This window comes from Xiphophorus couchianus, chromosome 16 (assembly GCF_001444195.1).
Source record: "Xiphophorus couchianus chromosome 16, X_couchianus-1.0, whole genome shotgun sequence".
Classification (NCBI taxonomy): Eukaryota; Metazoa; Chordata; class Actinopteri; order Cyprinodontiformes; family Poeciliidae; genus Xiphophorus; species Xiphophorus couchianus.
This window is the reverse complement of record NC_040243.1, coordinates 20,268,286-20,282,901: the sequence shown is the minus strand read 5'-3', so window position 1 is coordinate 20,282,901 and position 14,616 is coordinate 20,268,286. Positions and strand designations below refer to the sequence as shown.

The 14,616-nt window shown below is 42.6% G+C and overlaps 1 protein-coding gene across 2 annotated transcripts in view; it reads left to right on the top strand.

Annotated features, from left to right (window-relative positions):
* Positions 1-13,705, top strand: part of ntn1b (netrin 1b) — a 58,187-nt gene extending 44,482 nt beyond the window's left edge. For both annotated transcript variants that reach the window (XM_028043017.1, XM_028043016.1), the window contains exons 5-7: positions 394-447; positions 5,879-5,953; positions 13,250-13,705. In XM_028043017.1, coding sequence (XP_027898818.1) covers positions 394-447; positions 5,879-5,953; positions 13,250-13,569 — 449 coding nt within the window. In that variant the 3' untranslated portion in view covers positions 13,570-13,705. The remainder of the gene's footprint in view (positions 1-393; positions 448-5,878; positions 5,954-13,249) is intronic.
* The last annotated feature ends 911 nt before the right edge of the window (positions 13,706-14,616 follow it).

The following is a 14,616-nucleotide window of genomic DNA, read 5'->3' as shown; positions in this document are numbered from 1 at the left end:
AAGTGTGATTTAATTCTGTTATGTTCAACTGAATCCCTGAGGGGCAGCATGGTGGTGGCAGCATAATGCTAGGTTCAATGTTTGTTTTGTTTTTTGGAAGGTAGACCACAATTTGGATTTCTGAATCTTTAGACTTTACGACCCCCAAAGGAATTCATTAAAATCTGTAGTAATTATGAGATAATGTGTTATAATGTCTGAGGGGTGTGAATACTTTTGCAAAAAAAAAAAAAAAAAAAATGAAAAGGAATTTCTTTAAGTTCTTTTTTTAAGTGCTCTTTGGTGAAATTCTGCAAAGAATCATTTTCAAAAATTAAAATCTTTTTAAAAAACCTAATCATATTTTTTAAATTATTGTTACAAAAATGTGTAACTTTCATCTCTGTCTTCCAGAAATCCCTGTTGCATCTCCAACATCGACCTACAGCAGCTACGAGGAGCCATCAGGTGAGCGACCAGAAGATTTTTGACTTCTGCAGCACTCCAACTGATCTTTCATTTTTATACTTGCCACACCAAATGTACTTTCTTTGGGAGCGATTTGATGAAATAACAACTCAGCCGAGCCGTTTCTTTGGGGCGTGTAATGATACGTTAGCGTATTTCAAGCGCAGGCGCCGACATGAGCCGAACTCGGTGAGATCAGACCGCCGCTGATGTAAACTCCAGATATTTTGCCAGCTCTCCCTGCGGCCTTGTCGCCTGTATTCCCAGCCTGCCCAGCAGCCTCCCCAGAGCTTCAGCTCTAATCTGATTACATGCTTCATTTGCACCAGTTTGTATTTCTATCAAGGCTTGCCGTGCCAGAAGAGAAGCCCTGCTGGACCTCATTGTTCATGTTCCCCCCCCCTCCAACAAGAGTCTCCGTGTCGGACCGCCAGCATAATATGATTCGTTTCCACCTTTTAAAAGTTTCTTTCTTTCTTTTTTTTTAAAGAGCAGGAGAGCGTGTTCTGGTTTTTTTTTTTTGAACAACCCGAGTCACCTCTGGTCATCGATCAGCTCCCCCCCCCCCAACCCTCCTGACTTCACCGAGCTTTGTTGTGATCCTTCGCTTCCCCCGGCTTTAGCGACCCGCCGAGAGAGTTTGGATTTCTTGTCAGGCGTCTCCAAAGACGGACACCACCCTCCAAATTAGGAGGAGCGCCGGTCTCCGGGGGGACCCCCGCTGGAATGAACGTGGGCGCACAAAGGGGGCATTTGTCCTCGCGGCGGGAGATCGGACCTTAATGAGAGCCGCAGGCGCAATGGGACGGGCCGGCTAGCACGCCGTGGGGCTAATGGGTAGCGTCAGCTATCAAAGGGGGAAGCAGGATGAAGGCCCCCCCTTAGACAAAGAGCATCCCTCCTTTTGCCCTCGTTGCTTCATTTGCATGGAAATCAAGCGTGCTCGATATGGACTCGTCAATTTTCATTTACTTTGGGATTTCCTCTTTTCTCATTTTCTGCCCAGAAAGGAGCCGGGCATTCTCCGACTTCACTCCTCATACATGAATTCGATCCTCATCTCGCCACTTTTTTCTCTCCCCTCGTTTTTTTTTTTTTGTGAGAGGGAGGAGAGGGCGTTTTTTTCTTGCTCTATCATTACCTAGGCAACCTCATTCACACAGAGCATAATGGGGAAGAAAGGGAAAGACTGGACAGAGGGCTGGAAGAAATAATGAAGTTTGTCCATATTCAGGCGAGCTGAAAGGTCCCCCCCCATCTCTCTCTCTCTGTTAACTGCCCCCCCCCCACCAACTCTTTCTTTCTCTCTTCAAACTGCCCTGCCCAGCTTTCCCACCCGCACCCCCAAAAAATGCCCAAGACTTATTGCTTACCCGCCCTATCACTGGGCTTTACTTCTCTGCTAGCTTTTGGCTTTAAAGGGTTCTAATTTCTGTCGGGGTTCACTACCCCCACCCCACTTCCCTCCGCCCCGCCCCGCCCTGAGTGACCTTCTTTTACGAGGGGCTGATCTTGGGGTAACCCGCACAATAAACAGCAGGACACTGACGAGAGCGCGGGGCCGGAATGGGAAACATGGAGGCATAGAGCAGGAGCGTGCTGACAGACACGGGAGGATGTGTGTAAGCTTTAATCTGTTTCACACTCTTTCTTCAAAGGCATCCTCGAGTGTCTGGGAACAAAAGTAGTGTGACACTCAGCGCTAAGGGTGTAACCAGATCGTTGCACGAGATGATGTAAAAACTCTGCGATTTGTTGTCTTGAGAAAAGTTTTCCTTGCTGAGCTCTACGCATTTGCTGCCAGCTTTACTTCATCTAGTCAAGTTGGTGATGAGGTGATGTTTTGAGCTTTATGGGTTTTAAGTTTGACACCTTTGTTGTACCAACATTTGAAGCTCTTATTTTGTTTCTTTGACTGTCGTTTCCAAGCATTTCAACGCGGCTCCATAACTTTTCCCCATCCACAGTGGAGCTTGTCCTCCCTGAAGCCTGTTCACCGTATCTTTTATCTCTGCATCTTTTAGCTTCTTTAGTAGCCACAGTGTCCGCTGCCACGCCCATCAAATCCCCAATCATTTTAGTAAATTCTGCAAAGACCTGCTCGAACCAGCGCATCTTCCTTTCAGACCATTTGTCTCCTTGTTAGACTTAGGAATAGCAATTACGTATTATTAGTGGCCATGCGATTAGCATCTTTAAAATATTTCAACTTTGCTGCCATAAGAGGAAAAAACAAAAAACACTAAACCCAAGTCACGACTGCAGTGTAGACAAAACAAGATAAAGTCCTAATCGAAAATGGTTTATTAATGTCAGATAAACTTCCAATAATATCAGACAAACTTTCAAATTAGCAGCTCTTGTGTTAGCGGTTAGCTAAGTGAGCATGCAATTAGCATGTACAGTATATATTTTGATAATATTTGTTGCCATGATTGTGCAAGGAGAAAAAAAAAACACGTCTCCCACAATTGTTTTGTTGACAAAACAGTAAAGCCCCTCTGCAGTGCTGCCATGCTGCGTCACGTGCAACTCTTATTTTGAGGTAAAAGAAGAAGTAGCTTTTGAGTTGTGCTTTTGTGCTAACAGTCAGCTAGCAAAGACTTTAAAGAAAACGTTAAAGAAGCCTCTATTGTTTTAAAAGCATTTATGTGCCAGCATTTTATTTACTTGGTCAAAAATAGAAACTTTTAACAGAGATGGGAATGACCTGTAAGCATTTTGAGCGTACCACAACTGGCTGACTGTTGTTAGCAGCTAACAATGCTAAATGTACAGCTAACAATGCTGATTTAGCATCTGAAAATCACCCCAAAAATTGACATTAGCATGTAAAAAATGTTTTTATTTCAACATTTTTAGAAGTACCTTTACATTAATCAAAACATAATTTAGGAATAAGTCAAATCACACCTATAACACATTTTTAAAACACGTTTTGTGATTTGTGAAAAACGTATGGCGCTGAATGGCGTCACATTCCTGCCTAAAACCTTGGGAAAATATTAAGCAATCCCACTGACTACATTAAACAAGGAAGCGCATAGCTCTGCCCCCTTCCATTTATTCCCAGGCTCATGAATGCAGCATGGTGAACATTAAAACATTCTGCTTACCATGTTTTGCTGGTAAGCAGAAATAAAAGACACAATTACATAAGAGGAAGGTAAGGAAAAGGAAAGACAAACTAATTATAAACGCACTAAAAACAACAAAATAGATGTTCCTTTTCCTTACCTTACTGTCTTATTCTTCTTCGTCCTCCTCCACCGCCTCCTCCTCTTCCTCTATGCTCTGAACCCACATCATGTTCTTCTCGTTTTGGGCTAAGTCCCGTGCTGGCTGTCTCCGGATTTCATCTGATAATCCGGCCAATCAAATCAATCAGAAGAGCTTGTTCCCCCAACTGACAACTACATCCGCTAGCCGGAGAGCAAGCGTAACGTCCTGGCGACATGCTGCGTTCAGGGGCGGTGGATAAATGGAAATACACTGTTGTGATTTCTGTTTTTTTCTTTTTGGCAGGAATGCCAAGCATCGTCTCACTACTATAATAAACTGATCTTATATGTTTCCACCATATATGGTGGTAGAAGACTGAAGATGAAATTGTCCAAAACCCTAGTCATTTTTTTCCCCATTAAAAGTATCTTGAAGCATTAGTGTTTAATTTTATAGGGACAAGTATTAGGTACAAACAAAACAGAACGCTTTAACATTTATAGCCCTGGCTAATTTGCAATGAACATCCCCAGATGGCCCTTTAACAACATAAAACAGTTTAAAAGACAATAAAACAACACAGCGGGACAAATGCTGTACATAACATAAATCCTAAAATTAACTTAATGCAGACCGTAATGAAACCATCTGGTGCCGTGATGGGATGGGCTGTTGACCACGACTACAACCTGGTCTTCCTTAAGTCCAGTCTTCAGTCTAAAAATCTTCCAGCTCTGGAATCGGTATCAAGACTCTAGGGAGGGATTTCCACATATTATCAGCTCTCAGAGGAAAAATCCTGTTTACCTGAAGAGGTTTTGTGAAAAGGTTCCTTGCAGTTATTGCTGGACACACCCTCTGGATCGAAGAGGAACCACAAGGTCACTAAGCACCTCAAGACCCTGAACCTCCCATGGGGTCATTTGGACTCCATGAGATGTTAACTCTGTGCGCAGTCCAGCGGGATGGCATTGTGCGCTTTCCCAAGTTTTGTGTGTGTGTGTGTGTGTTTGTATGTGGTTTTGGGAACTGATGGTCTGATAGGACAATCCCATCGCTTCCCAGCTGTCTGATTGTGACATTCGGCGCACGCGAGGGTTAAAAATTTATGACACGTTGCAATATTGAACAAAGTTCTCAAAGTTCATTGTATTCAGTTTTTAGAGAATGTCCCCCCCCCCCCCCCCTTGTTTTTTTTTTTTACATGTTTGTCAAATTATAGGTGAGAATCCAGAACAACACCTGAAATCTGCTCAATGTGTTGTCCATTAATTTTAAAATTTAAATCAGAGCTACTGGTTGCAGACCCTTGAAGAAAAGCAAACTGCTTTTTTTATATTTCACTTAAGACAAGCCTCATCTTACCTCGTTGACAAGCTCCGAAAGGTAACTTCTGACCAGAAAATTTGTCCAATTATAGCTTTTCATCTGGCTTGCCAACAATGTTCCTTTTCTAAAGCACCATAGAAGCCTCAGCCCCTTAGAAATATATATATATATATATATATATATATATATATATATATATATATATATATATTGGCAGTAATTTGAGTGTGCAGCAGAAGAAAAGAGACAATTACAAAGACAATGGATGCAAACGATTTTTGCATCCATTGTCACTGTTGCTAAACCAAAGGTTCCTATTGATCCGCTGTTGCTCGACACTGAGCATAGACTTTGCAAAACACAGTTTCAGTTTTAAGAATAATTGAAAACTGGAAGGATTAAATGTTAGGAAATAATTATTTTTCTGGAACTTCACGTCCCGCCACATCATTTAAGTATGCATGCTGTTTTTCTGTTCCGTTCCCATTCCGAATAGTTTGTGCATGCTGGGATTAATAGGGTGGAATTCACAGTGTTCCACCGCAACACAGCCGGACACTTTACTTTTCCACTAGGTCATGTCATTTTAGTTTATATTTTACTTTCAAATTGAAGGACAAAATTAACATCTGGGAGTGAAATGCCGCCACTCTGTTGGTGTCGCCACGTGGTCAGATAATGATCAGCCAATTGGAATCATGCAATAACGTGACTGGTTTATTCTGCCAAGATATTGCTTAAATCGTTTCTTATTCTTGCTAACCCAGTATTGCGTCTGGATGGATTTCATTGGGACAAAGTTTTAAATATCATCCAAAGCATTTGGATAAACATCGCTAACATGTACCCCCTCTTTTTTTTCTCTTTTTCTAATTGGCAGATTGCGAGTCCTACTGTAAAGCCTCCAAGGGAAAAATGAAGATCACTATGAAGAAGTACTGCAAGAAAGACTTTGGTGAGTGAGTCCCGCAGACAGGAATGCGGGCTTCGCATACGAAAGGCCGCACTCATGAGGTCAAACGCCTCAATTATTCCCACCAAAATAACGTTCAATCCGCGCCCCGAACCTTCGTCTTCGTGTCTCCATTGATGATTTACTGAAGACATAACTGGGCCATGTCGGCTTTTGCTGATTAGTCCGACATATGTTTGAAGTCTCTGATGTGGGCTGTTGAGAGGTCTGCCCTTGAGCATGGTTGTGTTTTCAGAAATCCTATCTTAAGTGGAAGACATGGACAGCGAAAACCGAGCTCTTCAAGATACACAAACGCTAGCCAAGGCTCCGACACTGGTAATTGCTCATTTTTCTGTGCCGATTCGCTGAATCTGATTGCATCTCAGAGATGTTTTCCTTGACGTATTTCCAGGCCTTATCTCTTGCGATAATACTCCGGGGGCATCTGGGAAGGTTTGAATGGAAATATTCAAGGACTGACTTGAATTTTTTGAAAGACCCACAGCACACTGAAGTCTGTCCAGTTGTGTCCAATCAATATAAAAACATTTAGTACGTTCAGCAATGCACTTCCAGAATTTTAAACAATCAGTGATGTTTCTAATTAATGTGGTTTTCAACAAAAATTGTTTTTTCTACATCACAAGAAGCAAAAGGAGAAAGGGAAAAAAAAAATATTTATATGGTTGATTCCCCCTTAACTTTATACAAGCCAATTAATATTAGTCAAGTTAGCTTTAATGCTTATCAACTAACGCTTATGTGCAAATAAAAGGGCAGTTTAATGCTCATGCCCAATAATTTCTTGGTCGATAGTGACTGAATATGCATTTTAGGCCTGCAAAGAGATTATAATTTATTGCTTCTTATGACTGCAGAGAGCCAATGTTTAAATTGGGTTAATCTTGTGGCAGATCCTCCAAAAGACTGAAGAAATGAGTGATAGGTTTGCCAGGATGCATTAGAGAACTTGGTCTGCTTGGGCAATTTGGGAAAACTTTCAGGAGTTTTATAGTACATCAAATCTCAGTCAATCAAATGTATTTATGTAGCAGATTTCAGCATGTATGTAAAACGTAACTGAAGCATCATACAGTCACCAATAACAAACATTACATTTTGTCGAGTGCCGTCATCAAAACCATCAAGGCACATCAAATATGTTGGTTGATGTTCCGGTGATCATAGGTCGAAAGCAACTGTAAACTGGTGGTGTTTTAGTCGTGGTTCAAAGGAACTCGGTGTTTCAGCTGCTTTGCAGTTTTCAGATTCAGTTCCAGATTTGTGGTTCACAGAGAACACAGCAGTGACGTAACGCTGTCTGTGAATGAAGGCAACATAAGAGTAAACTGAAATCCCTCAAATAGCGTTGATGGCTATCGCGAAACAGGCAGACCAATCAGGGTTGGTAAAGTCTAATCCTCAACAGGTCACGTCCTGCATGCTTTTGATGTTTTTCTGCTCCCACATTGCTGAGCTAATTGCTGAATTGCCGCCTCATTAAGTCATCTGGTTGTACAGACGCGTCATAACGAGCCATTCATGTGATTCGGGTGTGTTGAGTCCAGAGAAAATCTAAAACGTGCCGGTTACTGGTGCCCATCTACAGGAGCTGGTCAACCCTCTAGATCAAAATAGCTTTGTAAGAATGGCCCAATCCAAGTCCAAATTGTAGTGAGAGAATTTTAAACTGATGTCTGTCAGTTGCATTGTTCAGCAGCAGCGTTAGGGGAAGACGTACAGTTTAGTAATCGCCCAATTCCCGCTTGTGTAGATCTTTCTGAACTTCGAAATCATTATCAGCAAAACTGCGTCGGTTCAGCAGGGAGGCAGATTTGGTTTCTTTTTATATCATCCAGATGAACGCCGGCCAAATGTATTTCAGTCCCCCCCTCGCAGCTGAGTCCACGCTAATTCAGTCCATTTGCAGCGTTTGGAGACGAAGCCATATGCAGTCATTCTTCATATTTCCATCGACTTGAATCTCAGTCGTCAGCGCTGGGAGCAGAGGCGCGCCTATAAATCAGTCAAGCCCGTTTCAAGCAAGGCGTGTGTGTTGCCGTTGGACTCCTCTCAAGGTTCTGGAAGCAGATGATTCTATCCCGAGTCGGGTCGAGGTGGCGAGGCCGACGTCGGCGCTCAGCGTGCGTTCCCTTTGCCACGGTCTAATTCATTTCTCAGGCTTGTCGCCTCGCTTTTGAGGGGCTTCAGAGTCTCCTCTCTATTCTTGCTCGGGGAGAGAAGCAAGGGGGTGCAACCCCCCGCGTGTGAGTGCTGATGCAGGCCCCCCAGGGGTCACGGGAAGGGGCCCTCTGTTTAAACACAGTTGTGCGCTTTGCCGGCGCAGAGCATTCCTCGGGGCGCAAACAGGTGGTAAATTAAGCAGATGGTGACGGATTGCCACCCTTGGAGAAAGAGAAATATGTTTTGTTTGTTTAATTTTTGTTTTTCATCAGCGCCGTAGCTACGGAGACGGCAGACACAAAGGGATTATATTCTTGCCCGACGACCCTTCCTCTACACACACATACGTATACCCTTCCCTTTATCTCCCTACTGCCGGATGGAGGACAATAAATCAAAAGATCCACCCGGCCATCTCTCCGCAGTCACCCAAGGGTGGAGGGTCCCTGATCATTCACTCAGCTGATAACCAGCAGGGGACAAGGGCTTCCGCGCGCTAATTAGGCGAGCTCTAATTTCATTAGCCTCTCCTCCTCACCACCCGTGTCAAAAGCAGCAACAGCAGCAACAGCACACCCAAAGAAGATCAACTCTGTGGGAAGTCTGGCTGGAAGGGAGACTCGGTCAGCGGCCATTGTTGGAACTCGAGATCATCCCGCACTTCCTCTCCTCGACAACGCCACTTCCATTTTCTAACTGGTGTCTATTTAAGTTAAACCAAGTGGCACAAGGTGTGTGTGCGTGCGTGCGTGCGTGTGCTTGAGGAGGGGGGTTTGTGTGCGATTCAATAAAACCTGAGGTCTGAAAACACACTTGAGAGTGAAAGCCAGAGAGGCAAGACACTGACAGGGAGCCTGGGCCCCCTGCGCCGCAGCCGGGTCTCCTCCAACCGAGTCCATCGGCGATCCCCGTCCCCCCGCCGGATTCTCACGCTGCGGAGTTGGATGGAGTTCTGGGAGCAAAACCCCAGACAGCTCATGAGGTCGGAAACACATCCCGATTCTCCCCCGGACCTTTTTTTTCCCCCTGAGGCTGCGAAGACAAATAGTGGCCCCCAGGCTGCTACCCCATCAACCACCCCCTCCACCCTCCACCCTCACTCACACCCTTTATGTGTCAGGATGAAGGAGAGGGCTGCAGTGAATGGCAGGGCTGTGAGAGTTCGCTCTCCTCGGCCCAACAGGCCTTCTTTCTCCTGAATTTGTGTGCAATTTGCTCCCACCGCGCATTGAGGAACGCACACTTGAACACCTCAATTCATTTTCTGGTATTGACAGGGGTTGACTGATGAAGACTGACAATGAAAAGGAAAACTTTCTTTTGAAAAAAAAAAAAGTGTAACTTTAGTTTTGCATTGCCTTCATCGCCCTTGAACCTTTTTTTCCCATTTGGTTACATTACAGTCGCAAACCCGATGAATTTGTTTTGGGGTGGTTTGTGACGGTCTCTTAGGGTGTTAACATGCCAAAATGCATTGAAGTGTACTGTAAAAAACCAAAAAAAAAAACAAAATCAGAAATACTCTGGACTCATTTGGTCATTTGGTGTTGAATAAAATCAGTTTGCTGCTTCGTGAGCTCTGTGCAATTTGGCTCAGATGAAATCATTCCCACAGTTTTAGGTAAAAAAAAAAAAACAAACAAAAAAAACCCACCATCCACTCACGGCATAATTGGACATTCCTGGCTAAACTCTTAGAACAAAGCCCTTCACTTCAAGCACACATTAGCTGCAACGCTGCTGAGCTGTTTATCCCCCTTGTTGCATTCACTGTGACATGGTAATCGCTAGCTCTGCTTTGGGTTCCCTGGTATGAAAATATCTACCACAAGCAGAGTCCCAGATAGGCACCAGGTTTTGGGGGGGGGGGGGGGGGGGGGGGGGTCTGGAACTTTGTCCAACTTCACACCTGACGGATCAAATGGGGGAAATAAATTGACTCAGAAGTTCCATTACTTGCAGATGTGGAGTCAAAATCAAATGCGTTCAAAAGAACTTAAAAACCCAGCTCCTCCACCACTGACCCGAGCGCTTTTAGTTTGAAAGTTGTTGTTGGGGTTTCCTGTGGAAACTGGTGCATATTGGCGAGTGTGTTCGCATTGTGGGGAAGGTCAGAGTTCAAGGGAGGAGCCGGTGACATGCTGCGCGTCTCCGAGTCATTTTTACACAATGTTCTCTAAATGCTTGTGGACAAAAAGGTGGAGTGGCAACTTGAAAAAAAGCTTTTATAATGTTTTTTTTTTTTTTTTTTTTTTGCACCTGCATATTTTCACCCTGAATATGTTTGAAAAATCAAACTTTTAAAAAATTACTTTTAATTCACATTTAAATTGGTGTGGAAAAGAGCCCCATTGTTACAAATGTTCATATTTAATCAGTCGGACAGTATTGGTGTACCTGTTCCGTAGGGCTGAAACGATTAATTGAATTAATCGTGAGGAATTGATTACTGAAGTAATCGTCAACTAATTTAGCAATCGATTAACAGTTAACTGGCCTTCTGTAGACTCGAAAAAAGCCATTTGCTGGAAGAACAACATTCTCAGAGGAGTAGTTAAGCCAAATATGTACAAAAAATACATAAATTTTGCATTTAAGATAAAAAAAACTTCTTTGTCTGTAAATATGTTAACTCAAGGGGTGTAGTTTTAGCTTCACCTGGTCCAAGTTCTATTAAAAAACAAATAAAAAATAATAATTACCAGATTAGATAGCCAATCGAATGGTTATTTTTCTTGTTTAATAAAGGACTCTAATTGTTTAGAGCAGGGGTCCCCAAACTTTCTCCTGTGAGGGCCACATAACTTGTCCCTTCTCTGATGGGGGGCCGGGGTCAGTTTGTAACAGAAAAAGTGTGACGATTGTAAGAGTGCTAAACATAAAAATGTATTGTTTTTCAGAAAGCACAATCAAATAACCTTTTCTGGATTTTTCAGAGAACAAAAGTCAGGAAATAACACTATTTTTGAAATAAATAATAACCAAATAACACTGGGTTCTCCACATAAAAAAAATGGTTAGGGTCAATTATATGCATGTATAAAATAGTTACTAACTAATAGTTAATAATAAATAAAGTTCATTACTAAGGAACATTTTATTGCAAAAGTCCAACTTATCAAATAAAAATGCACATATATGAAAATACTCTGGTATTGTTCAGGGGGCCGGACCAAATGTGGAGGCGGGCCGCATCTGGCCCGCGGGCCGTAGTTTGGGGACCACTGGTTTAGAGGGTTTGGTTGGGGGGTTTTTTTGTGCATCTTTTTAATGTATTTCAAATATTGTATAATAAACGCCTAAATGAATAATCTGCACGATGTACCAATATCTTTATCGATTAATCGTCAGTGACTGATTAATCGGAAGCTAAAACAATTCTTAGCAAACTCTGAATGTCTGCGTGTGTGGACAGTAGGACAGAAAAGTCTTTTTCTGCCGTCACTCCAAAACAACCAGCTGACGCATAAGAGAGCAACTTACGGTTGCTCTGCCGTTTCGTCCCTCTCAGTAAGCATACTCTAATAAAAGCTTGGAGTTTTCTGAAATATTCAGTGCCAGATTTTTTTGTTCTGCAATAAAATGTGACTCTTTTTATAAGGCTTTTTATTCATTCTCAAATCGGGGTGCCAAACGTGTCTGACGTATTTAAGATTGATTCAAAGATTCCTAAGTGGGAAGATAAATCAGGGAATTGATTCAAGTTGCGCAGAAAGCTGCAAGTCCTAACTCGCTTATGTTTTCATTGTTGCAGCGAGACGTGTCTCTAATCTACACTGCAAAAACACAAAATCTTACCAAGTATTTTTCATGTGCTTCATATCGCAAATGTCTTAGCCAGCTTACAAAAAAACTTTTCAGCAAAATATAGAAGCTTGTTGTAAATCTATAACTCAAAATGTGTATTTTGCTTATAACCAGACACTTTTACAATAAATGAAGTAGTCTGCCTTTGGAACCAATACTTTTTCATCAATATCAAGGAATTATCGACTGGACTTTTTTTTTTTTCTTAGCGGGGCCAATCAGGGGCACAAACTAGAAGTGACACGAAAATTGCAGTTCAATAAATGCACTGCAGTTTCAGAATACAATGAACAAAATGTTTGATTTATTTAATCAAACACAACACACAGAGCATATAAAACCTGTGCAGATGTCACACAATTGGCCTGTTTAGCTTAGCATAGCTTAACTCTATTTTAAGTGCAGTTATGTATCTTCTATTCATGTAATCAAAGTGACAATTATTGAACCGTTAGAGATTACAAATTGCAAATAACTGTTCAGTAGCCTCTTTTTCTCCTTTTGTGTGCTGTAGTCTGAGGCTATTTCTTCTTATTTTTATTAAACGTCATATTCGTGAAACTGCCAGTGGGACTTCGGGATGGAAATCACTACTGGGCTACAATCTCATGTAAATGTTACTTAATGTGTAATGTCCTACTTTGCAAATAAAAACAAATAAACTTGAAACAATCGACAACAAAAAAAAATATTGGCAGTTTGTAAAACACAAGTAACATTTCTGTTCCGACTCTGCAGCGTTAATGTTTACGTCCGAAAAGTTTTTTTGAACCGAACCAAAACACGCCACATCTACATGTTAAGATTGTCAAAGTGAAGCTAGCATAACTGACCTACTTCCCTTAACCTCACTATTTTTTTTTTTAATGAAAACTTTTTCCTAACCTGTTAAGAAACGTGAAGCCGTTGGACCTTGTTTTTCTTTTTAGCTGTCATTGTGTTGACAATTAAAAGCAAAGCACTGCGTCCCTTTTTTTACCCTTTTGTATATCGGGCTGAATTTAAGATTTAGTGTGTTAAATTGACACCTTTACAGCTAAAGCCTATGGTAATCAATGTCTGCTCATATGAACAAACTGACATATCTGGTGGGCGTGGCCAGGCAGGGTGACCAATCAGATTTCAAGGTTAGCCTACATCTTGCTGAAAAGTTACTTCTAAATTAGACCAAGAATACTTGGAACGACTTTGTGTTTTCACAGTGCAGTAAAAAATGTCTCCTTCTTGCTACCATTAACTCATCGTTCACAAAGGTAGCTGACCCTCCTCTTTTCTTCTTCTTCTTCTTCTTCTTTTCCCCCCCAGCCGTCCAGGTTCACGTCCTCAAAGGCGACAAGGCAGGCGAGTGGTGGAAGTTCACCGTCAACATCATTTCCGTCTACAAGCAAGGCGGCCACCGCATCCGCCGCGGGGACCAGCTGCTGTGGGTGCGCGCCAAGGACGTGGCCTGCAAGTGTCCCAAGATCAAGCCCGGGAGGAAGTACCTGCTCCTGGGCTCGGACGACGACGCCCCCGGACAGAGCGGCGTGGTCGCCGACAAAGGCAGCCTGCTCATCCCGTGGAAGGACCTGTGGGGCCGTCGGCTGAGGAAGTTCCAACAGCGCGGCAAGCGGGGGAAGTGCTAAAATCAAAATAAGAAAACGGCTCGTGGGTGAGAGAGGAGGAGAGAGATCGGTGTGACGCCTCCCGCCGGGATCAAAAGGAGAAGAGATGGATGATGGATTAACTGAAATAGTCATAAATAAAAGGGACAACAAAAAAGGTGAAGAGTAGGAGAATTGGTGGAGACTGAGTGCTGCTGCTCTGAGCTGGAGGAAAAGAGAAAAATGTTTTTAGGAACTTTTTGTGTGTGTGTGTGTGTGTGTGTGTGAAGGAGCTCGCTCTACGGTTGTTCCGTTTCTTCGTCTTTGAGGTGTGTTATATCGTGTAATTGCAGAGTTTGCACCTAATTCCACAGACACGACTCATACGAAACCCCTTTCTTAGGCCATGATGTCGCTGCACAACAACGTACTTCCTCGCCAAGCTGCAAGGCTCTTTGGGGGGGGAAGAAAAAAAAAAACTGCTCCGGAGCATCACGGGACCGCACGCACGCCCACGTATGAAAGGTCGTTCCTGCACATCTGCCAAACTGTCGTCTACTTTTGCGAAACGTTTAAACCCGTTCTAAGCTGCCATGTTTCCCAGGAGCTTCCTGACCACGTAGGCGCGTTACCTCACTGGGTTCTGGGAACTAAGAGATACTTTCTTCTTCCAGTGCAACTCTCTGCTCAGCTCTTACCTGCAGCTCAGGTGCATCTGAATATATTAAAGCATCGTTGGAAAGTGAAATTGTTTTGGTCGTCGGTTCCAAAGTGGAACCCTTGTTAAGTAAGTTTAATGGCTAATATGTCAAGTGTTCATTTTGATTATCATAAATTACAGCTAATCAAAAGCTAAGCTTAAGTGCTTCAGAAAAATGTTAATATCACATAAGATAAGAGTAATAAAACTAGGTTTTTAATACATAAATGTTGACCTACTGAAAGTTATGTCCATGGAATGTGAGATACATTCACTCAGTACTTGAGCTATAATGATTTTACGGCTATACTAAGGTGTTTAAGGAGTACTATTGTGCAAAATAAACTTTTTATTTTTATTTTAACATCATGTTAAAATGTTGCTCCCTG